We start from the raw sequence: 25,899 nt of genomic DNA, 5'->3' as shown, positions 1-25,899 counted from the left end.
ACACACACCAACCAACCATAGATTGGAAGAAACGGTCCTTGACCTTCCCTTCTTGTTATTGCGAGGAAACGTGTAACCTCACGTTTTCCGGGAAGATTCTGTCTGTGGTGACAGATGAGATTGCACCACTATGTTATCAGGATCTTTCTGAGGTTTTTCTTGAGAAAAATGCTCAAGCATTACCTCCTCATCGAGACTATGATTGTAGCATTGATCTACTCCCAAATAGCAAATTGCCGTTCGGTCATGTTTATCCTCTTTCACAGGATGAACTTGCCCATCTCAAAACCTATTTGGATGAGAACTTGGAAAAAGGTTTTATTAGACCTTACACTTCTTCCACAGCAGCAGGACTCTTTTTTGTTCGCAATAAAGATTCAAGTCTCAGACCTATCATCGACTACAGGAAATTGAATGCTATCACAATAAAAGATCGCTATCCTCTACCGCTTATCCCTGAGCTCATTGAGCAGGTGCGTGGAGCTACCTATTTTTCAAAATTAGACCTGAAAGGAGCATACAATCTCATTCGAATCCGTGATGGACACGAGTGGAAGACTGCGTTCAGAACTAGATACGGATTGTTCGAATATCTTGTGATGCCATTCGGCCTATGCAATGCCCCTGCAGTTTTCCAACGATTTATAAACGATATTTTTAAAGACTTACTAGATGTCTGTGTTGTGGTATATCTGGACGATATACTTATATATTCACGGACCCTGTCTGAACATATAAGACATGTAAGACTTGTATTATCGAGATTGCTTGCACATAATCTTTATGTGAAGCTGAAGAAATGCTTGTTCCATAAAGATGAGGTACTCTTTCTAGGCTACATCATATCCAAAACGGGAATCGAGATGGACATGAGTAAAATATCCTGCATTCAGGATTGGCCTACACCAACTACACGCAAGGCGCTACAGCGATTTCTGGGATTTTCAAATTTCTACAGGAAGTTCATAAAAAACTTTTCTGCTATTGTGAGACCCCTCACACAGCTCACTAGCATAAAAATACCATTTAAATGGTCAGAAGAAGCAAATAAGGCTTTCCACTTGTTAAAGACAAGGTTTACTTCCGCTCCCATATTACGCCATCCAGACCCATCCCTCCAATACATTCTGGAGGTAGATGCGTCAAACCTGGCAGTAGGAGCAATACTCTCCCAACGACCTACCCCCACTTCACCACTTCATCCAGTCGCCTTTTTTTCTAAATCCCTGAGCAGTCCCGAGATAAATTACCCCGTGGGTGAGAAGGAACTGCTTGCTATAAAATTGGCTCTGGAGAATTGGCGACATTTACTCAAAGGCACCCAATTACCAATAATTATATACACGGACCATAAAAACCTCCAATATCTTCAGACTAGTAAAACTCTCTCGCATCGACAGGTACGATGGTCACTATTCTTTCTAAGGTTTAACTTCCTAGTGACCTACACACCTGCAGATAAGAACAAAAAGGCGGATGCACTATCACGACTAACTGAAGAAAACTACTTTGAAATTCCTTCCGTTCCTATAATACCTCACAAACGCGTTATTGGAGTTGTCCGTTCCTTGAAGGAAGAGGTTCTGCATGGTATAAGGTTGGATTCACCCCCACCACAACTAACTACCGATGCAGAAGGCTTCCTCTACTACAACGACAAACTTTACATACCACCTACCCTACGCACCAAGATCTTGGAATTATCGCATGATGTGCCTATGGCAGGACATATGGGTATGACAAAGACTTTCAATTTGATTTCTCGGCAATTCTGGTGGCCTGACATGAAAACATCTATACAAAAATTCGTCTCTTCATGCAATGTCTGTGCCAGGTCCAAAATTGACACTACGAGACCATCCGGTCTACTATGCAGTCTACCAATACCCCAAACTCCATGGGAGGTTCTGTCATTGGACTTCATCGTAGAATTGCCTCCTTCCAAAGGATTTAATACCATCTTGGTGTCAGTGGACCATCTGACAAAGATGGCACATTTCATTGCTATTCGCAGACTACCTTCGTCCAAACAAACGGCAGAACTCCTGATGAAACATGTCTTCAGATTACATGGTATCCCAAAAACTCTTTTGTCTGACCGTGGATCCCAATTTATTTCTAAATTCTGGCAAGAACTATGTCACATACTACGGATTGAGCGGAAGCTCACTTCTCCTTACCATCCGCAGACCAACGGACAGACTGAAAGAGTCAATCAATGCATCGAGCAGTATTTACGTTGTTACACTTCTTACCAACAGGATGATTGGTTGGATCTTCTCCCCCTGGCAGAATTTGCCTACAACAACGCAACTCACAGTACAACCAAGCAGAGTCCGTTCTACTTGAACTATGGGTTCCATCCCTCTATTCTCCCTCCACGCATCCTTCCTTCAAATAACCCAGTAGCCTCAGACTATCTTTCCCAAATAAAGGATTCTCTGGGTTTACTAAATACTAACATTGCACACGCTCACAGTCAACAAAAGAAGTACTATGATCTTCGTAGAAGACCTTCTCCACAGTATACTATCGGGGACCTCGTTTGGCTCTCAACAAAAAACTTGAGACTGAAGATCCCTAGCAAAAAGCTTGGACCTCTGTTCTTGGGACCTTTCCCAATCAAGAAACTTATTGGAAAAGCTGCAGTGCAGCTTACATTGCCAATGGACCTAAAAATCCATCCCATTTTCCATGTGTCGCTACTAAAACCCCATGTTCCGGACCAAGGAATAAGGCCTAATATTCCACCTCCCCCTCCTGTACAAGTTGAAGGTGGAGAAGAATACGAGATAAAAGAGATTCTGGATTCTCGTATCTACAGAATAAGACTTCAGTACTTGGTTAGATGGAAGAACTATGGGCCCCAAGACGACACCTGGCTAAACACCTCTGACATACATGCCCCTAGATTAATCCGCAATTTTCATGCGAGATACCCAGACAAACCAGCTCCAGAGGCCTTCAGGAGCAGGCCTTAAGGGGGGGGTATTGTAATGTTCCGGTACCTTTGGTACCCTAAATTACACTTTCCACAAGTGTATGCGCCCTACCATTTACTTTTGGAAAGGTGCGCATACACCTTTAAGACTGGAGCTGTCATCACTCAGCGCCGGACTAGATGGCTATTTAAGGCGTCGGTTCTCACTCACATGTGTTCGTTCAAACACCCTTATCTGGATGCTAACCTTGCTTGAAGCTTCCATGCTTGCAAGCTTACTTCGCTGACGGAACCTCGCTGCGCTGATCCCTGTATCCCGCTACTGGATCATCCGCCTCTCCTGAACCACCCTTCGGCTGTATCGCTAATAGTGCTAAGTACCCCGCAGGGGAATTCTCTATAAACTTATACTAAGCTTACACTATCTAGCTCTGCATAGTAGAGACTGTTTATCACATCTGCATAAACTAGATTGCTAGCTCTTGAGACTACTGCTACTTTTCTGCACTGGGTTGATCTCTTTTGTATGTCCACCTGCTATTCTATCATCTGCTATCATACAACATTGCTAAACCTTCCTGCATCCATCTGCTACTGTCTCACCTTCAAGTGTCTATCACCTACCACCTCCACTCAACCTATCCCTCAACCTTCATCATTGTGTTACCACATGCATAAAGTCATTCTAGGAACCAGCTTGCTAATTGTGTGTATTTACTGGCTGAAATAAGACCTTCCACACATGATGAGTCATTGAGGTTGGGAATGGTATCTCAGCATATCTCTTACATGACTGCTGACGTGGAACTATTTCTGCAGCTGAAAATCCACACCGTATAAAAACGCAGGAGCGTTACACATGCAGGGTTCAGGAGGAGGCTACGTGCAGGGTGCAGGGTTCAGGAGGAGGCTATGTGCAGTGTTCAGGAGGATGCTCCGTGCTGGGTTCAGGAGGATACTACATGCAGGGTTCAGGAGGAGGCTACGTGCAGGGTTCAGGAGGAGGCTACATGCAGGGTGCAGGGTTCAGGAGGAGGCTATGTACAGGGTGCAAAGGTTCAGGAGGAGGCTAGGTGCAGGGTGCAGGGTTCAGGAGGCAGCTACATGCAGGGTTCAGGAGGTGGCTACATGCAGAAGGCAGGACTATTACCTATTTTTTTTCTTCTGTATGTAATGACAGTATACATGTAATTTCTTTTGTGTGTGTGTGTTTTGTCAGTATATGTGTGAATATTTTTTTCTGTGTGTGTGTGGGTCTGTGTAAGGTCACTCACACGCAGCCTGTATAAAACATAAACACCTCACATCACTCACACACCAGAGAGACACTACAGGAGATGGTGAGACACTGCAGACACATTATTACAGGAGATGGTGAGAGACTGTAGACATGACACAGGAGAGGTTAGAGACTGCAGACATGGTACAGGGGATGGTCAGAGACTGCAGGCATGGTACAGGAGATGGTGAGAGACTGCAGACATGGTACAGGAGATGGTGAGAGACTGCAGACATGGTACAGGAGATGGTCAGAGACTGCAGACATATTACAGGAGATGGCCAGAGACTGCAGACATGGTACAGGAGAAGGCCAGACACTGCAGATATGGTACAGGGGATGGAATATGTCTGCAGTGTCTGGCCATCTCCTGTACCATATCTGCAGTGTGATGGTGAGAGACTGCAGACATGGTACAGGAGATGGTGAGAGACTGCAGACATGATACAGGAGATGGTCAGAGACTGCAGACATATTACAGGAGATGGCCAGAGACTGCAGACATGGTGCAGGAGAAGGCCAGACACTGCAGATATGGTACAGGGGATGGCCAGACACTGCAGACATATTCCAGGAGATGGCTAGAGACTGCAGACATGGTACAGGAGATGGCCAGACACTGCGGATATGGTACAGGGAATGGCCAGACACTGCAGACATATTATAGGAGATGGCTAGAGACTGCAGACATGGTACAGGAGATGGCCAGAGACTGCAGACATGATTTAGGAGATGGTCAGAGACTGCAGACATGGTACAGGAGATGGTCAGAGACTGCAGACCTAGTGCAGGAGATGACCAGAGACTGCAGACATGGTACAGAAGATGGTCAGAGACTGCAGACATGGTACAGGAGATGGTCAGAGACTGCAGACATGGTACAGGAGATGGTCAGAGACTGCAGACATGGTACAGGAGATGGTGAGAGACTGCAGACATGGTACAGGAGATGGTCAGAGACTGCAGATATGATACAGGAGATGGTCAGAGACTGCAGACATGGTACAGGAGATGGTTAGACATTGCAGACATGATACAGGAAATGGTCAGAGACTGCAGATATGATACAGGAGATGGTCAGAGACTGCAGACATGGTACAGGAGATGGTTAGACATTGCAGACATGATACAGGAAATGGTCAGAGACTGCAGACATGATTGATAAAGAGATGGTCAGGGACTGAGTTTATGGCTGAACCCGGTGTAAAAGTGTATAGTATCGCAGGGCTGCTCCACTCTATATAAACCAGCTCTGCAAGATCAAGTCAGTAATCCTCCTTGGAAAGTACAACCAAGTGACAGAAGACAGCAGCACATCCAATTTCCAAATAAAAATTGTCTTACAAACAGTTAACTGCTGAAGATTAGTGGAGGACAGTAAACAGTTAATGGGTCTCTGAAGCTTCCAGCCTGAACCAGCAGTAAATCCTCCAACAAAACATAAAAATCCCATGCAGCGCACACAGAGCTCCGACTAAATAGCTGAACAGAAGCTGAAATGGTAACGGCCATGTGTCCCTGGTTTTGGAGAATGCTGCTGCAGGGTCTTCTTATCAGTGTATCAGGCAATGTGTAGCTCAGGTTAGGGAGATAAAAAAGGTAAGGAGTGAGGGGAGAGGAGGCTGATTGGTGACCTCACACTGCCTGAACACACAGATATCTGGAAGACACTGCAGCCCACCAGCATTACATGTAACAGTGCTTGCTCTAATTGTAGTCATACCTTCTGCATCTCCCTTCTGGTGCCCTCATTCAGCCCTGCTCCCAGTCAAATGTGGTGGGCTGGAGAGGGGCGGGGGGGGGGGGGGGGGAGTGCTATACTGGCTGTGGATGGAAGGGAGGAGGAGCTCCACATTTCAGCCCGCCCATCCCCGACATCAGAGCTTCGATTTGACAGCTCTGCTCCTCTCACTCTCACTGACACTGTGCTGGATGGATGGATGGTCACACTGCTGAATGTACTGCTAGGCTGTCAGCAATAGGTACACCGCCCCTGAATCTGGGGACAGAATCGGGGACACACTTGATCCGGGGACAGTGTCGTTAAAATTGCGCACACTCATGGAATTGCGACAAAGTACGGTACTTAAAAATATCCATAGGCGATGCTGAAAAATCCTTCACAGGTTACCTTTTTAGAGTTACAGAGGAGTTCTAGCGCTAGTATTACACATGTGTGGTGCGATTACCATTTACATATGCATGTGTGACTTACGTATGTGTTCGCTTCTGCGCACAAGCACCGCGAAGGGATGGGGTCTCTTAAAATTTTTTCTTCTATTTTTTACTTTTTATTTTTACACTGAACCTTTTAATTGTTTTTTTTTATTTTTTATCACTTTTATTCCTGATACGAAGAATGTAAACATCCCTTGTAACAGAAATAAGGATGACAGGTCCTCTTTATGGAAACATCTGGGTCAAAAAGACCCCAAATCTCTTCTTTAACTTTAAAAGCAAAAGATAAAAAATAAAAAAATTATTTACTTCCAGCCTGGACCAAAAGTGACATCATGGCGTCGCTCCGGTCTTCCAAGGCCATAGAGGCGATGAAAGAGTATCCACTCTTTGATCGTCTATGAGAGCAGCCAGCCGCACCATCGGATCGTTTTCCAGGCAAAAACAGTAAGCCCAAAAAACACCGGCAAGCGGCTGGAGGGGGAGGAACATCCCTTCCTGCTGCTTCGGACAGCTCATGAACCGCTCGGAATGGTTACATGAGAAAGCCAGCCGCCAGCTGGAAAAACCAATACAATGATAGCTTCAGCCATAACCCTGGTAAACCACAACGTATACAATGAGGACACCAACAATGGGGTCCACTAACACAAACAATGGGGCACAATTCATCCCACTAACACCAATGATGGAGCACTATTCCTCCCAATGAAACCAAAGATGGGGCATTGTTTTTTTTTCCACTGACGGGACCCTATCTACAAATGCCCACAGTCCGCCCCCCCCCCCCCCCCATAAATTCTGAAGTAAACCGGCTCTTTTGTTTAGAAAGTTTGGAGACCCCCCTGGTCTAGAAGAATACTACTATGAGCTCAGGGGTAGACTGGCAACTTTCGGCCCAGGGGGCAAGTACAAACCAGAGGCTCATGGTGCAGCAACTCGGCCCCTCTCCCACTCTCCCTCTTTTGGCCTCCTCCTTACCCCCATTCCAAGCTGAAGCCCTGCTCCAAATACTCTCTACTTAACGGCTGAATCTGGGTTTCTGACCTGGCCAGCAGGGGGCGGTTGGGGGGAGCTGGGACACCTCGGTTGGGGCTGGCCAGGGGAGAAGAGTCTCCAGTGGGGCATGGAACTGGCCTCTGCTCAAACACAGTTTACACCATCCATGCTGGGTGGTGGTGAGACCTGCGCTCTGTTCTTGTCTTCAACCCACACTTCTGTAGGTCTGTGGCAGGGACTTTTTACTTCTCTTTACCAGGAAATATTTAGCCATGCCTATGGAAGTAGCAGTGCAGCCTTTTTAAGGGGCATCAGAGTGGCCCAGGGGGCAATTGCCCCCCTGCCTCCTGGCCCAGTCCTCCCCTGTATGAGCTCCAGAACTCCCATGCAGAAGCAAAAAATTGGGTGACCCTTGGACTGAAGAGTCCAAGCCTGAGAAAAGAGAGTTTGAAATTTCTCATGGGGAACAAAAACTCTGGCCTGAGATGTGTTTAGGATTAGGGATGATCGAACTTTTCAAAAGTTCGGTTCGGCCAGAACATCCGAACTTCTCGAAAGTTCGGCCCGGATTTCAGAACCCCATTGAAATCAATGGGACCTGAACTTCGGTAATCAAAAAACACCATTTTGAAGCCCTAAAACCCAATAAATGCCCCTAAAAAGTGCCTAGGGTTCTGGGTCATGGCCCAGGGACTATTAATCACACAAAAAAAAGTTCTTAAAAATTGTCATTTTTGATAGAGAGCCAATTATTGAAAAGATTAAAAAAAAAAAAAAAAAATGTCTTTTGATTTAGTGTCTGGGGGGTCTAAAAAGTGTACCTGTGAGGTTTCAACTCTGTAGCATGTCCAGAACCAGAAAAAAAAGATCGTTTGTATTAGAATCAATATAGAACAGGGATATGGCTCCGCTATTTTCACACCTTGCCGGTTTTGTAACAAGCGTTTTTTTGGGCATTTTTTGGGGGACTTTGGAGGCAGGCAAAACATCTGTAGGGGTATATATACATACACCCATGTATGTATATATATATACACATACACATATACAGGTGTGAAAGTAGCAAAACACTATGCTTGCGATAATGAAATAATGAACACCAATATGTCTCCGCTCCTATCACACCTATATATGTGTATAAATACATATAAGTGTGTGTGTATATATAACCCTATACAGAAGTTCAGATGTTTTGCCTGCCTCCAAAGACCCCAAAAAAAAAAACACCAGCTACAAAAACGCCCAGGTGTGTTTTTGCAGCTGGCGTTTTTTTTGGGCATTTTTTTGGGGTCTTTGGAGGCAGGCAAAACATCTGAACTTGTGTATAGGGGTATATATACACACACACTTATATGTATTTATACACATACACACATATAGGTCTTATAGCAGAGAAGCCATATGGGTGTTACTTATTTAATTAGAGCAAGCATAGTGTTCTGCTACTTTCACACCTATATATGTGTATGTGTATATATACACATATACAGGTGTGAAATAGCAGAACACTATACTTGCGCTAATGAAATAATGAACACCAATATGTCTCCGCTCCTATCACACCTATATATGTGTATGTGTAAAATACATATAAGTGTGTGTGTATACACATGTATGTGTAGGTGTATACACATATATGTGTAGGTGTATATATACATACATGTGTGTGTATATATACCCCTATACAGAAGTTCAGATGTTTTGCCTGCCTCCAAAGACCCACAAAAAAATGCCCAAAAAAATGCCTGCGCCAAAAAAAATGCCAACAAAGTGTGTTGTTGCAGGCGGTTTTTTTTGGGCATTTTTTGTGGGTCTTTGGAGGCAGGCAAAACATCTGAACTTCTGTATAGGGGTATACAGTGGGTACGGAAAGTATTCAGACCCCCTTAAATTTTTCACTCTTTGTTATATTGTAGCCATTTGCTAAAATCATTTAAGTTCATTCTTCTTCCTCATGAATGTACACATAGCACCCCATACTGACAGAAAAACACAGAATTGTTGACATTGTTGCAGATTTATTAAAAAAGAAAAACTGAAATATCACATGGTCCTAAGTATTCAGACCCTTTGCTGTGACACTCATATATTTAACTCAGGTGGTTTCCATTTCTTCTGATCATCCTTGAGATGGTTCTACACCTTCATTTGAGTCCAGCTGTGTTTGATTATACTGATTGGACTTGATTAGGAAAGCCACACACCTGTCTATATAAGACCTTCCAGTTCACAATTCATGTCAGAGCAAATGAGAATCATGAGGTCAAAGGAACTGCCTGAAGAGCTCAGAGACAGAATTGTGGCAAGGCACAGATCTGGCCAAGGTTACAAAAAGATTTCTGCTGCACTTAAGGTTCCTAAGAGCACAGTGGCCTCCATAATTCTCAAATGGAAGACGTTTGGGATGACCAGAACCCTTCCTAGAGCTGGCCGTCCGGCCAAACTGAGCTATCGGGTGAGAAGAGCCTTGGTGAGAGGGGTAAAGAAGAACCCAAAGATCACTGTGGCTGAGCTCCAGAGATGCAGTCAGGAGATGGGAGAAAGTTGTAGAAAGTCAACCATCACTGCAGCCCTCCACCAGTCGGGGCTTTATGGCAGAGTGGCCCGACGGAAGCCTCTCCTCAGTGTAAGACACATGAAAGCCCGCATGGAGTTTGCTAAAAAAAACACCTGAAGGACTCCAAGATGGTGAGAAATTAGATTCTCTGGTCTGATGAGACCAAAATAGAACTTTTTGGCCTTAATTCTAAGCGATATGTGTGGAGAAAACCAGGCACTGCTCATCACCTGTCCAATACAGTCCCAACAGTGAAGCATGGTGGTGGCAGCATCATGCTGTGGGGGTGTTTTTCAGCTGCAGGAACAGGACGACTGGTTGCAATCGAGGGAAAGATGAATGCGGCCAAGTACAGGGATATCCTGGACAAAAACCTTCTCCAGAGTGCTCTGGACCTCAGACTGGGTCGAAGGTTTACCTTCCAACAAGACAATGACCCTAAGCACACAGCTAAAATAACGAAGGAGTGGCTTCACAACAACTCCGTGACTGTTCTTGAATGGCCCAGCCAGAGCCCTGACTTAAACCCAATTGAGCATCTCTGGAGAGACCTAAAAATGGCTGTCCACCAACGTTTACCATCCAACCTGACAGAACTGGAGAGGATCTGCAAGGAGGAATGGCAGAGGATCCCCAAATCCAGGTGTGAAAGACTTGTTGCATCTTTCCCAAAAAGACTCCTGGCTGTATTAGATCAAAAGGGGGCTTCTACTAAATACTGAGCAAAGGGTCTGAATACTTAGGACCATGTGATATTTCAGTTTTTCTTTTTTAATAAATCTGCAACAATGTCAACAATTCTGTGTTTTTCTGTCAGTATGGGGTGCTATGTGTACATTCATGAGGAAGAAGAATGAACTTAAATGATTTTAGCAAATGGCTGCAATATAACAAAGAGTGAAAAATTTAAGGGGGTCTGAATACTTTCCGTACCCACTGTATACACACACACACTTATATGTATTTTACACATACACATATATAGGTGTGATAGGAGCGGAGACATATTGGTGTTCATTATTTCATTAGTGCAAGTATAGTGTTCTGCTCCTTTCACACCTATATATGTGTATGTGTATATATACATACATGTGTGTGTGTATATATATACCCCTACACAGAAGTTCAGATGTCATGCCTGACTCCAAATATCTCCTCAAAAAAGCCCTATAAACGCCTGCAGCAAAAAGCAGGCTGACAGGGGAGAAGCCATATCGCTGTTCTGAAAGTGACCTAAGAGAAACAATCTTTTCTCTATAGCAGTCACCCTGATATGGAAGGGTTTTGTCACCCTGCCATAGCAGTCAGAGTCAGTTAACCCTACACTACACTACGGTCCCCTTACACGTAACACTTTCCCTACAGAAACGAAATTATTAAATCTAACTATAGTGGAAAATAGCACCCTAACTACACTAGATATCCCTTTCCTCACACTAATAATTGCTAAATTACACTTTGTAGCAGAATTAACAGAACTGCTTCCACTCTCTTCCATGTCCCTGTATAACAATGCTAGGAATTTGGCGGGGGCTATCTTATATACTGGGGGGCGTGTTCACTAATGATTGGACTATGGACCCCCTAGTCACTCCAATCACATTCCTAGCATTCTCCTGCCCCCTCAATTGGCTTTTACTGATGGTTCTGGTCCAATCACAGGCTTTTAAAGCCCATTTCCTGTACCATTGCATTTTGGTCGGTTCTGGTTGCCGAATTCCAAACTTTTTCAGCAAAAAGTTCGGAATTCGGCTGAACCTCGAACAGCCAATGTTCGGGTCGAACCGATGGTTGACCCGAACCGTTCCATCATCCCTATTTAGGATGAGACCCAGATATTCCAAGCCATGAGTTGGTTCCAGTACTGAGATCTTCAGGTTCAGGACCCAGTTGAACCTTGGCAATGTCAGGAAAGTTCTAGCAATGCTGTCAGCCAGAACCTGAGCGAATGGAGGTCTTCCAGATTTCCCACAATGAGAATTCCCTAAGAGTACAGCAAGGCTAGCCCTGGGGCCAGAACCTGGGTGAACACTCAAAGTGACTACTCCATACTTCTGAGTAGGATTCCTGAGCCTCCAGTTCAAGGACAACCTGATTTACAGTGCCAGGTGACCTGGACTGTCCAAAGAAGGGACTAAATTATCCCACAATGTCACAATCTTGTGTTTTTGGGGTCTGTAGTGGAACTGGGTAAATGGAGCTGTCTACAACAGTGGTCTCCAAACTGCGGCCCTTTGATTGCTTTTATCTGACCCTTGGAGCACTATTTCATCCACTGAGACCAACAATGGGGCATAATTCCTCCCACTGACATCAATGATGGGCAGAATTCATCCTAATGTCACCAACCAAGGGTGCACATTTTCTCCCACTGACACCAACAATGGGGCACAATTCCTCTCACTGACATCAATGATGGGGCACAATTACTCCCACTGACACCAATGATGGGGCACAATTCCTCCCATTGGACCAACGATAGGGCACAATTTCTCCCATTGGCACCAATGATGGGGCAGAATTCCTCCCAATGTCACCAACGATGGGGCACAATTCCTCCCACTGACACCAATGATGGGGCAGAATTCCTCCCATTGGACCAACGATGGGGCAAAATTTCTCCCATTGGCACCAAGAATGGGGCAGAATTCCTCCCAATGGCACCAACGATGGGGGCATGATTCCTCCCACTGACACCAACAATGGGGCACAATTCCTACCACTGACACCAACAATGGGGCACAATTCCTCCCATTGGTGAACACTCAAACTGCAAAAGAGAAGATGAACCAGAGAAGCTGAAGACCCACAGCAAAGGGGAAGAATTGCTGGTGCGCCAGAAAAACAGGAACATTCAAGTATCCATCCTTGATGTCCACAGTGTTTAGAAAGTCTCATTTATTATACTGTATAAGTATTGGCAGGAAGTGTTAGATAAGCAAAATTCTTTATATGATATTGTGCTGACTCTGAATCCCATTCTTTTTCTTCTGGGTTATGTAGATTCTCCACAATGGATCATGATCAGGTAGTGGCTATTACAAGATCACTTTTTTTACAGTGAGGGAAAAAAGTATTTGATCCCCTGCTGACTTTGTACATTGGCCTACTGACAAAAAATGATCAGACTATAATTTTAATGGTCGGTTTATTTTACCAGTGAAAGACAGAATAACAACAAAAATATCCAGAAAAACGCATTTCAAAAAAGTTATAAATTGATTTGCATTTTAACGAGTGAAAACATGACTTGGTACTTGGTGGCAAAACCCTTGTTGGCAATCCCAGAGTTCAGACGTTTCTTGTAGTTGGCACACATCTCAGATGGGATTTTGTCCCACTCCTCTTTGCAGATTCTATCCAAGTCATTAAGGTTTCGAGGCTGACGTTTGGTAACTTGAACCTTCAGCTCCCTCCATATATTTTCTATGGGATTAAGACCTGGAGACTGGGGCCTGTACATGTGCTTTCTTGAGCAGGGGGACGCTGCAGGATTTCAGTCCTTCACGGCGTAGTGTGTTACCAATTGTTTTCTTGGTGACTATGGCCCCAGCAGCCTTGAGATCATTGACAAGATTCTCCTGTGTAGTTCTGGGCTGATTCCTCACCGTTCTCACGATCATTGAAACTCCACGAGGTGAGATCTTGCATGGATCCCCAGACCGAGGGAGACTGACCGTTATTTTGTTTCTTTTATTTGTGAATAATCGCACCAACTGTTGTCACCCTCTCACCAAGCTGCTTGGCGATGGTCTTGTAGTCCATCCCAGCCTTGTGTAGGTCTACAATCTTGTCCCTGACATCCTTGAACTTCTTTGGTTTTTGCCATGGTGGAGAGATTGGAATCTGATTGCTTCTATGGACAGCTGTCTTTTATACAGGTAACAAGCTGAGATTAGGAGCACTCCCTTTAAGAGAGTGCTCCTAATCTAATCTCATTACCTGTATAGAAGACACCTGGGAGCCAGAAATCTTTCTGATTGATAGGGGATCAAATACTTATTTCACTGATTAAAATTCAAATCAATTTATAACTTTTTTTAAAATGCTTTTTCTGGATATTTTTGTTGTTATGCTGTCTCTCACTGTTAAAATAAACCGACCATTAAAACTATAGACTGATCATTTCTTTGTCAGTGTGCAAACTTATAAAATCAGCAGGGGATCAAATACTTTTTTCCCTCACTGTAGCCCGCAAGCCTCACGTTGGGTTTCACACAGTCCTGCTACCCTCGGAGACTGGATCTGGGAAATGGATAAACGAATGTTTGAGAAATATACTCATGCTCAACGTAGTGCCTCCCGGAACTTTGAAAAAGAGTGGAAAATAATGGAAGGATGCATCACATTCCAATTTTTCCTAACTCTAACGTTTAATGAAGGTTGGGTATGTTCTCTCTTATTGGTGGAGAGTGACAGGTCAGGGACAACCTGGTTTTCAGTGCCAGGTGACCTGGACTGTCCTCAGAATGGACCGAATTTTCCCACAATGACACGATGTTGTGTTGTTGGGGACTGGGATGGAACTGGGCAAATGGAGATGTGTAGAGCAGTGATCTCCAAACTGCGGCCCAGGGGCCAGATTCCCTTTGCGTGTGTAGCACAATTCCCAGCCACGGTGCTGGATATGGGTCCCCCTGGGTCACCGGTAGCAACAACAGCACATTTAAGCATGTTTCTCCAAGTGCGAGCACTGAGACAATGACCAATCTAGTATCTTTGGGTTTTTAGATTTATTTAGGAACTTGGACAGGAGAAGGGATGAGTGGGATACTCCTGCAACTGAACTATGCAAAATCTAGCGGGGACTGTGAAAAAATGCTGCTTGACGCTGGTTAACGCTGGCTGGATGCCTGTTAACGCTGACTTGACGCTGGTTAACACGCTGGTTAACACTGGCCGAATGCCGGTTAGCGCTGGATTGACTCTGTGACTTTACCTTTGACTAAGTAAGTCCTTTCTAGCTCCCTGAGGTACTCTTGCCTGAGGTAGCTATTTATACACCTTTGCTTTACTGCTGAATGCTTCAGGGCCCACACTGGCACCCCCTTTACTTCCCTATCTTCAGAGTTTGGACACTTGGCACCCCCTTTCACTCCCACAACTACTGGTTAGCTGGCTCCTGGATCCCCTTGACTTTCTGGAGTGCTCCCCTCTCTTAGGCAGACCCTGGGCAGATCTTAAGTACTCACGACGATACTGTTTTTCCTGAAGGCCTCTGCCCAGCAGCTCCACTCGGTCAGCAACACTCAGGAAGACTAATGTCATAGACAGGTTGCCAAAAAGTTTAGGGCTTTAGAAAGGGCCTCCAATGGCTGTCAATGTGGTGCCTTCTCCACTCTCCATCTCACTAATAAAACCCCAATGGATGACTCTCTATGAACTGATCACATTCCAATCACCGATCATCTAATCATTGGTAAAAAAGAAGACTCGGCACAGAATATTGTACGAAGAGTTTTTATTGGACAAGATCAGAATAAGCGATTACCACACAGTAATGATATGAATAAAATAAAGCTTAAATCTTTTATAATAGAATTAACAAATGTGTCAAATGTATTAATAATCATACATTGGTTGGACCAATAAAAAGCCGACTACTTCAATAAATCAAAAAGGAGCAACAACATGAAGCAACCAATAGAAAAGGTTCACCAGTGAAAGATAAATCCTGATTGGCTGCTGTGGGTTAATGCATGTTACAGTGATCTTTTTCCATCCAGTAGGTTAGATCTATATACATATTTATAAGAAGAACATAAAAACAATAAAGCATTTCCCGTTAGGTCCTCATGCAGTTGCATAATAGGCCATGCATTGTAATGATTGCCCACTTGTTGCCTTGTGTATTGCCCGTCTATTGCCTCATGTATTGTCATGAATGATCACCTGTTGCCTCATGCATTGCCATAATTGTCCATCTCTTGCCCCCTATAATGTAATGATTGCTCACTGCTATATAACATTTCCAAAAAAAAATAATTAAAAAAAAAAATCAATTTTTTTTAACATTTTAGGCCAATTTGTTTTCTGCTACATATTTTTGGTTAAAAAAAAAATTGCAATAAGCGTATTTTGATTGGTTTGCGCAAAAGTTATTGCGTCTACTAACTAGAGGAAAGATTTATCTCATTTTTATTGTTTTGTTTCTTTCTTACTAATATTGGCGGCAATCTGCAATTTTAGCGGGAATGCGACATTGCAGCGGACAGATCGGACCCCTAACTGACACTTTTGGGGAGGACCAGTTACATTAGTACAGTAATCAGTGCTAAAAATATGCACTGTCACTGTACTAATGGCACTGGCAGGGAAGGGGTTAACCCTGTGGGTGATTTATGGGGTTAACTGTGTACCTAGGGGAGTGATTATAACTGTGGGGGGGCGTGGCTTGTAAAATGACCATAGAGATCTGTGATCCTATATAGAAGGCTCTCTATGATCATTCCAGGGAAGAAGAACGGTCAGATGTGTTTACAAAAGCAGACCGTTCTTCTCTCTCAGTGGGGAACGATCGCGGGTGACCGGCAGCAATTGGAGCCGCCTGACCCACGCATCGGCTTCCCTGCTGATGAGTGGGGGTGGGAGTGTGCCGGCGTGCGCTCGCCCCCTAGCTGCCTCCAAGCGACTGACGTAGACGTACGTGGGTTTGCCTGGGAGTACTGCGGCAGTAAAAAGGCGGCGTGTGGTAGGGAAGTGGAGAAGTTTGAGTTGAGGTGACGGGGCGGAATATATGGAGGAAATCCATTAGAAGATAAATCTTCCCCCAATCCGATCTGTGTGAGAGGAGAAAACATCAATTCCCACTTCTCACCATCAAACGCTCCCCACAGACACACGCGGTAGGCGGGATCTATCTGCTATGTGTAGGAGGGGCCTTCCTAGTATTATCTCTCACTTCTCTATTCCATATAAACCGCACTTCATATAAACCGCTCTGCGCAATTTTATACCGGAACATGTTAGGTATCTATTTACTCACCGTGACATCTTTCACATTATACAAAAAAAATTGGGATAACTTTACTGTTTACTTATTTTTAAACGCGGGGAAATGTATTTTTTCCCCAAAATGGCATTGGAAAGACCGCTGTGCAAATACCGCGTGACAAAAAAATATTGCAACAACCGCAATTTTATTCTCCGGAGTCTTTGCTAAAAAACATATTTAATGTTTGGGGGTTCCGAGTTATTTTCTAGTTAAAATATTGATTTTAACTTGTAAACCACACAAGTCAGAAATGGGCTCAGTCCTAAAGATAAAACAGTTCCCGCACTTTGAACATTAACAGGTAAGCTCACCTGTGTGTATTCTCTGATGGCAAAGGTTTCCTTTATTAATAAGACATTTCCCGCACTTTGAACATGAATAGGGAAGCTCACCTGTGTGTATTCTCTGATGGCGAAGAAGGGTTTCTTTATTATTAAAACATTTCCCACACTCTGAACATGAATAGGAACGCTCAGCTGAATGTATTCTATGATGGCTAAGAAGGTTTCCTTTATTGTGAAAACATTTCCCGCACTCTGAAAATGAATAGGGACGCTCACCTGTGTGTATTCTCTGATGGCAAAAGTGGTTTCCTTTTTCATTAAAACATTTTCTGCACTCTAAACATGAATAGGTATGCTCACTTGTGTGTATTCTGTGATGGATAAGGTTTCCTTTATGTATAAAACATTTCCCGCACTCTGAACATGAATAGGGACGCTCACCCGTGTGAGCTCTCTGGTGCTCATGAAGGTATCCTTTGTAACTAAAACATTTCCCGCACTCTTAACATTTATAGGGACGCTCACCTGTGTGTATTCTCTGATGCGTAAGAAGAGCTCTTTTATCCTTAAAACATTTCCCGCACTCTAAACATGAATAGGGACGCTCACCTGTGTGTATTCTCTGATGGCTAAGAAGGTTTCCTTTTTTATTAAAACATTTCCCGCACTCTGAACATGAATAGGCACGCTCACCTGTGTGTATTCTCTGATGACTAAGAAGGTTTCCTTTCTGATTGAAACATTTCCCGCACTCTGAACATGAATAGGGACACTCACCTGTGTGAATTCTCTGGTGCTGAAGAAGGTATCCTTTTTGGCTAAAACATTTCCCACACTCAGAACATGAATAGGGACGCTCCCCTGTGTGTATTCTCTGATGCCTAATAAGAACTCGTTTATCATGAAAACATTTCCCGCACTCTGAACATGAATAGGGACGCTCACCTGTGTGTATTCTCTGATGGCTAAGAAAGGATACTTTTTGATTGAAACATTTCCCACACTCTGAACATGAATAGGGAAGCTCCCCTGTGTGTATTATTTGATGCAGAAGAAGGTGTCCTTTCTGATTAAAACATTTCCCGCATACTGAACATGAAAAGGGTTGCTCCCCTGTGTGTATTCTCTGGTGCTGAAGAAGATTTCCTTTTTGACTAAAACATTTCCCGCACTGTAAACATGAATAGGGACGCTCCCCTGTGTGAATTATCTGGTGCTGAAGAAGGTTTTTTTTCTTTTTAAAACATTTCCCGCACTCTGAACATGAGAATGAATTCTCTCCTGTATGGTATAAAGAAGATTCCCTGAGATGAGATGGTTTCCCGCACCCATCGGCACTGTGAGATATTAGAGGACTATGTGAAGTATCAGGAGATTCCAATGATCTCCTCCAATGGTGAGGTCTGTCATGTATATTATGAGGAACGGGATTTACTTCTGGAGAAGATGCCATGTCATTATCTTCTGTAGTCACATCTTCCTCCGATGTCCTTCTATTCCCACCACAGAGTCCGTCTGTCAGAAGACAAGAAAAATTACCAAGAGTTTTCCACACTCATATACACTGCTCAACACTTTATAATCAGAGTATAGCATCAAGTCAGGGAAACTCCTGGGATATTCATCTGGTCAGTCAAGTAGCAGAGGGGGTTGTTACCAACAGGTGCACTAGATGGGCAACAATGAGACAACCTCCAAAACAGGAATGGTTTTACAGGTGGAGGCCACTGACATTTTTCCTACTCATCTTTTCTGAGTGTTTGTCATTAGTTTTGCATATGGCTGGGGTCAGTGTCACTACTGGTAGCATGAGGCCATACCTGGACCCTATAGAGCAGGGGTCTTCAAACTATGGCCCTCCAGCTGTTCGGGAACTACAATTCCCATCATGCCTAGTCATGTCTGTGATTGTTAGAGTTTTTCAAAGCCTCATGGGATGTGTAGTTCTGCAACAGCTGGAGGGCCGTAGTTTGAGGATCCCTGCTATAGAGGTTGCACAGGCAGTCTAACTCCTCCAGGATGGCACATCAATACCTCCCATTGCCAGAAGGTTTGCTGTGTCTCCCAGCACAGTCTCATGAGCATGGAGGAGATTCCAGGAGACCGGCAGTTACTCTAGGAGAGCTGGACAGGGCCATAGAAGATCCTTAACCCATCAGCAGGACCGGTATCTGCTCCTTTGTACAAGGAGGACCAGGATGAGCACTGCCAGAGCCCTACAAAATGACCTCCAGCAGGACACTGGTGTGAATGTCTCTGACCAAACAATCAGAAACAGACTTCATGAGGGTGGCCTGAGGGCCCGATGTCCCCTAGTGGGCTCCATGCTCACTGCCCGGCACCGTGGAGCTCGATTGGCATTTGCCATTGAACACCAGAATTGGCAGCTCCACCACTGGCACCCTGTGCTTTTCACAGATGAGAGCAGAGTTCACCCTGAGCACATGTGACAAACGTGAAAGGGTCTGGAGAAGCCGTGGAGAACGTTATGCTGCCTGTAACATCGTTCAGCATGACCGGTTGGGTGGTGGGTCAGTGATGGTCTGGGGAGGCGTATCCATGGAGGGACGCACAGACCTCTACAGGCTAAACAATGGCACCCTGACTGCCATTAGGTATTGGGATGAAATACTTGGACCCATTGTCAGACCCTATGCTGGTGCAGTGGGTCCTGGGTTCCTCCTTGTGCACAGCAATGCCCAGCCTCATGTGGTGAGAGTATGCAGCCAGTTCCTGGAGGATGAAGGAATTGATACCACTAAATGGACCCCACGCTCACCTGACCTAAATCCAATAGAACACTTCTGGGATGTTATTTTTTGGTTAATCTGACGCCACAATGTTGTACCTCAGTCTGTTCAGGAGCTCAGTGATGTCCTGGTCCAGATCTGGGAGGAAATACCTCAGGACACCATCCGTCGTCTCATTAGGAGCATTCCCTCGACGTTGTCAGGCATGCATACAAGCACGTGGGGGCCATACACACTACTGATGATTTTTTCACCTTGATTTTTGGGGTGTCTTTGATTTCAGCCCTCTGTAGGGTGATAATTTTCCTTTCCATCAAACTATGTGGCATCCTTTCCTTCCTAACACATTACCCAGTCCATACCAGTACAGATCCTATACCCAGTCCATACCAGTACAGATCCTATACCCAGTCCATACCAGTACAGATCCTAGCACATTACCCAGTCCATACCAGTATAGATCCTAACACATTACACAGTTTATACCAGTATAGATCCTAACACATTACCCAGTTTATACCAGTATAGATCCTAACACATTACCCAGTTTATACCAGTATAGATCCTAACACATTACCCAGTCCATACCAGTATAGATCCTAACATATTACCCAGTCCATACCAGTATAAATCCTAACACATTACCCAGTCCATACCAGTATAGATCCTAACACATTACCCAGTCCATACCAGTATAGATCCTAATGCATTACCCAGTCCATACCAGTATAGATCCTAACACAATACCCAGTCTATACCAGTATAGATCCTAACACATTACCCAGTCCATACCAGTATAGATATCCAGCATGATATTTTTCCCCATTGAGATCTGATGTGTTATCAAAGTGTTCCTTTCATTCTTTGGAGCAGTGTATGTTGGTCGGGCATTTCAAAGTGTAAAAGAGATCGGTGGTGGAACTGGGAGCAATCACAACACCAAACTATGACAACTAACCAGATCAATGATACCACCCAACCAAACATCACTAAGTAAGCTTTAACCCATTCTTCCATAATTACCCGAGCTGATATCTGGAGAAGGTTCTTCCTCTTTAACTGCGTCCATCATCCCATCCTCCTCTGTAAAATGCTGATCACCCCTCACATACGTCTTTTCCTTTATAACCCCAATTTGCACATTTATCAGATCTTCATCCTAAACCAACAAAATGGCAGAAATAATATTAAATACAAAAAGTAATAATAATAGAAGAATGATATCTCTTAGGGCTTGGGACCACTTTCCTACATTCTCATCTACCTGATGATGGTGGGGGATGGTGTGATCTTCCTGTGTGGAATCCCAGGAATACAGAGGACGGGGACATCTCTCTGGTGGGTTTCTGTCACTGGATGACTCCTCCATGGTGTCCTGGTACTGCTTTCTGTGTCCTTTTCGAAAATCTGCCTCCTCCATTACAAAATCCTCATCATCCTCCTCTTTTATCTCTTTTTTAAGGTTGACCTGTGTGGAATCCTGGGAATACAGAGGACGGGGACATCTCTCTGGTGGGTTCCCATTACTGGATCCATCTGTAGGAAACACACACACTGACTGAATACATTGTTTCTATGTGTTTATCAGATGATGGGGGATCTAGGTGGATCCTCCGTACTGCTCTCTCCTTTACAATAAAGACTCCTCTTACCCGGTGATGTGAGGGGCGGCTGATTCTCCATCATGACGTCCTCATAGAGATCCTTGTGTCCTTCTAAGAATCTTCTGAGAATCCTCCTTGTCTCTCTGGTCAGATCTGTGTTTTATTAATAGAGACAAGCAAGAGAAAGCAAAGTGTCAGCATTGGGTCTGGGTAAAGAGTGGGGGACAGAAGCATCAAATTGGGGATGTGAGGAGTTGAGATCTTCAATGTTTAATAAGGGAATGAGGAGTGGGGAACAACAGTGTTAGATGGGGGGTGAGGAGGGGATAGCGCTGTTAGATGAGGGGTGAGGAGTGGGGGACAGCGGTGTTAGATGGAGGGTGTGGAGCGGGGGACAGAGGTGTTAGATTGGGGAGGAGTAAGGGCAGAGGTGTTAGATGGGGGGTGAGGAGCGGGGGACAGCGGTGTTAGATGGGGGGTGAGGAATGGGGGACAGCAGTGTTAGATTGAGGGGGTAAGGAATGGGGGACAGCAGTGTTAGATGAAGGGTGAGGAGTCAGGGACAGCGGTGTTAGATGGGGGGTGAGGAGAGGGGGACAGCGGTGTTAGATTGAGGGGGGTAAGGAATGGGGGACAGCAGTGTTAGATGAAGGGTGAGGAGTAAGGGACAGGGCAGATAAGGGACAGGGCCTTGTCTGGTGTCTTCTGACACATGCAGAGTATAGAAGGCACAGACACGGTGGGGTTCCCGGTCATCCCGTATATACAGATCTGGGGGCCCAGTTGGTGTTGGAGCAGATGACGGGATTAATGTTAGTAGTGATGAGGGAGGAAAGCTGCTGAATATTTCCAGAGGTGGGTGTCGGGGTCACTCCGAGCTTTGCCTTTTCCCCAGATAGATTATGAGTACCTCGGCTCTGCCTGGTGAGGGCGCTACAGGAGAGCTAGAGGAAGTTTTGCTGCTCATCCTACTTATGTGATTTCACCGGGGGACTGGAATCTGATTCTCAGTGTTATGCGTTCCTCTGTTTCTGCTCCCCCCGACATAAAAACGGAAGGAGGAAATTTTCTTTATGTAATTAAAGATTATAACTAGAAAATAATATCTTATTACCTCCTCTGCTGCCACTTCCAGCTACGTCTTCTCTCTTCTTCCTCCCGACTCACCTCTGAAATTCCTATTTCTATCTGACATCACTTCCTCTGTGGACCAACATCACTTCCTGTCAGTATCTCACATCACTTCCTGTCTAAACCTCCTGTCTGTGCGTTCCATCTGAGAGAAGTCAGGTCACCACCTTGTGGACCAAATTGTGATTTTTGTACTTAGCGTACTTACGGTGACTGTAGGCGTATTTCTTCCTCATAGCAAAACAGTTGAGTTCTCTCGGTGATGTTTTGGTAATTTGCTCTAACAGGTAACTTTTCAAGACTGGCCTTCAGGGTGTTCTCCCTTCATCTTCTTCTGAACAGTATCAGTATTTTTGCTATAAAACTACTTAGAACCCCCAAACATTATAATTTTTTTTAGCAGAGGCCCCAGAGAAAAAAATGGGGATAGTTGTCATTTTTTATGTCCCACGGTATTTGAGTAGTGATTTTGCAAATCTAATATTTTTAGGGAAAAATACACTTTCATTTATTAAAAAAACACAATACCCCTAAACCTCAATTTTTTTGTATAACGTGAAAGATGATGTTATGCTGAGTAAATAGATACCTAACATGCCATGCTTTAAAATGGCGCACGCTCATAGAATGGCGACAAAGTACGGTACTTAAAATCTCTATAGGTGCCTTCACAGGTGACCTGTTTAGAGTTACACAGAAGATCTAGTGCTAGCTTTATTGCTCTCGCTCTAATGTTCACCTCACATGTGTGGTGCGAATACTGTTTACATATGCGTGCGCGACTAATGTATGCGTTCGCTTCTACATGCGAACATGGAGGGACGGGGGCTCTTTACATTTTTTTTTCTTATTTTTTTTTACTTTTTATCTTTACACTGTCCCTTTTTTACTATCACTTTCATTCCTAATACAAGGAATGTTAACATCCCTCGTAATAGAAATAGGGATGACAGGTCTGTAACGGAACCGCGACCCACACTGTGCTTGTGGACTTCCGTAAGTATACAGCTTCCTCCCAGTCGTGAACATAGATATCAGATTTTCCAGCTGCCCCCCATACAAAGCTAGTAAACAACTTAGCTTGTATAAGTTTTGGAGCCTTATACAGCATAGACATCCCCCTACTGATCAGATTACCACACACAGGTCAGGGGTTGCCTAATTATATTATCATATGCAGATGAAATTGTTTACAGAAATAGAATTAATCTGAACTACTTATCTAGCCATCTGGACAGAAACAATATGTGAGTTCATTAACAATGGGACAGACAGGCTTAACAGAATACACATCACACCTCAATACACAGACAATAGGAAAAGTCCGCCAGTGACAGACTGTCTGTCTCTGATATTGAAGTACAATACATATTATCATATGTGTAAACACAACCCATTTGAAGCAATCCAAACCAATAATTATCTGTCTTTCACTTCCAGTGACGTTGAGTACCGTCACAGATTCTCCCCAAGGTAGACTAACTGATAGCTGATCAGTCTGTGGAAGTCTGGTTTGGGCAGGCCAAACTGGGCTTCTTGGTCACCCTGTGTCACTAATAGACACAGGGTGACTTACACATAAGAGGGGCCTAGGGGGCTGAGATAGGGGTTTCCCAACCTCTCTAAAGTAGGCTGTGTGACACGGGCCCCCCAACAAACGTTACTCCAATCACAGCTCCCCCCTTTTGGAAGGAGACTAACACAGGAGTGGACCACAAACGGGTTGACTTTGAAGGTAGTCTGTAGTTCCAGTCCCCTAATATCTGTACCCACACAGTAACAAATTGTCCCAAATGGAGCATTACTCACCCAGCCAACCTCTGCCTCTCTCGTAGAACATACCCGCAGTGGGAAAGAAGCATGGACTGGCCCTTCTCCCTGGAGTCCTTTCAGCTGCTGGAGAGAAGACAGGGTGGCTGGGCTCACTCCCTCATGACCTGGGCCAACTGCCTATTATCCCTGGGATATAGAGGTGAAGACCGCAGTCCCATCCACTACCATAGGAATTCCATCTTTGGTACATTAACTACTTGCCTTCTGTGCACTTAAACACCCTTCCCATCCAGACCAATTTTTAGCTTTCAGCGCTCGCACGCTTTGAATGACAATTGCGCGGTCATGCTACACTGTACCCATATAAAATTTTTATCATTTTTTTCACACAAATAGAGCTTTCTTTTGGTGGCATTTAATCACCTCTGGGTTTTTTATTTTTTATAAAAAAAAAGAAAAAAGACAGAAAATTTTGAAAAAAAAAAAGTTTTTCTTATTTTTTTGCGAGTAAATTTTGAAAATAAATTAATTTTTCTCCTTCACTGATGTGCGCTGATGAGGCGGCACTGATGGGCACTGATAGGCTGCACTGATGGGCACTGATGAGGTGGCACTTATGGGCACTGCTGAGGTGGCACTTATGGGCACTGATGAGGTGGCACTGATGAGGAGGTACTAATATGCCGCACTGATGAGCACTGATAGGCGGCACTGATGAGCACTGATAGGCGGCACTGCTGGGCACTGAGAGGTGGCACTGACGGGCAGCACTGATGGGCACTGGCGGGCAGCACTGATGGGCAGTGGCGGGCGGCACTGATGGGCACTGGCGGGCGGCACTGATGGGCACTGGCGGGTGGCACTGATGGGCACTGGCGGGTGGCACTGATGAGCACTGATGGGCGGCACTGATGAGCACTGATGGGCAGCACCATCAGTGCCCACACTCAGTGCCCATAGTGCTGCCAGTCAGTGCTCATCAGTGCCTAGATGAGCAGGCACTGATGGGCACTGACTGGCAGCACTATGGGCACTGATTGTGTGCACTGATGGGGGGCACTGATGGTGGGCACTGTGGGCATTGAAGGTGTGTTTGGTGTACCTCTAGTAATCAGGGCACTGGTGATCGGTGCCCTGATTACTTTTTTCTGTGTCCCCGGCGCTGTGCAGCTCTCCCTCCTTCCTCACACGCAGGCTCTGTGTGAGGAAGGAGCGCCGGCGATGAGAGATGATCTCATATGTTTACATATGAGATCATCTCTCATTGGACGGCTTGATCACGTGGTGAATGGCCGCTGTGATTGGCCATTCACCACGATCTGTGATCGGCTGTGTCCAAGGGACACGGCCGACACAGATTCCCCCCGATGCGCGCTCGTGGGAGCGCGCGGGGGGCGTGTCACTGGGAG

At 44.8% G+C, this 25,899-nt stretch overlaps 1 protein-coding gene across 1 annotated transcript in view; it reads right to left on the bottom strand.

Annotated features, from left to right (window-relative positions):
• The window catches only part of LOC309550236 (uncharacterized protein), a gene marked incomplete at both ends in the record, with an annotated part of 809,557 nt that overhangs the window by 756,160 nt on the left and 27,498 nt on the right, over positions 1-25,899 (bottom strand). The window contains 3 exon segments of the mRNA XM_082250647.1: positions 11,757-11,938; positions 17,398-17,734; positions 17,738-18,513. Coding sequence (XP_082106773.1) covers positions 11,757-11,938; positions 17,398-17,734; positions 17,738-18,513 — 1,295 coding nt within the window.

The sequence above is a fragment of the Pelophylax lessonae genome (genome assembly GCF_965119305.1).
Source record: "Pelophylax lessonae genome assembly, chromosome: 3".
NCBI lineage: Eukaryota > Metazoa > Chordata > Amphibia > Anura > Ranidae > Pelophylax > Pelophylax lessonae.
The sequence above is the reverse complement of the archived record's forward strand: the minus strand, read 5'-3'. Positions and strand labels throughout refer to the sequence as shown.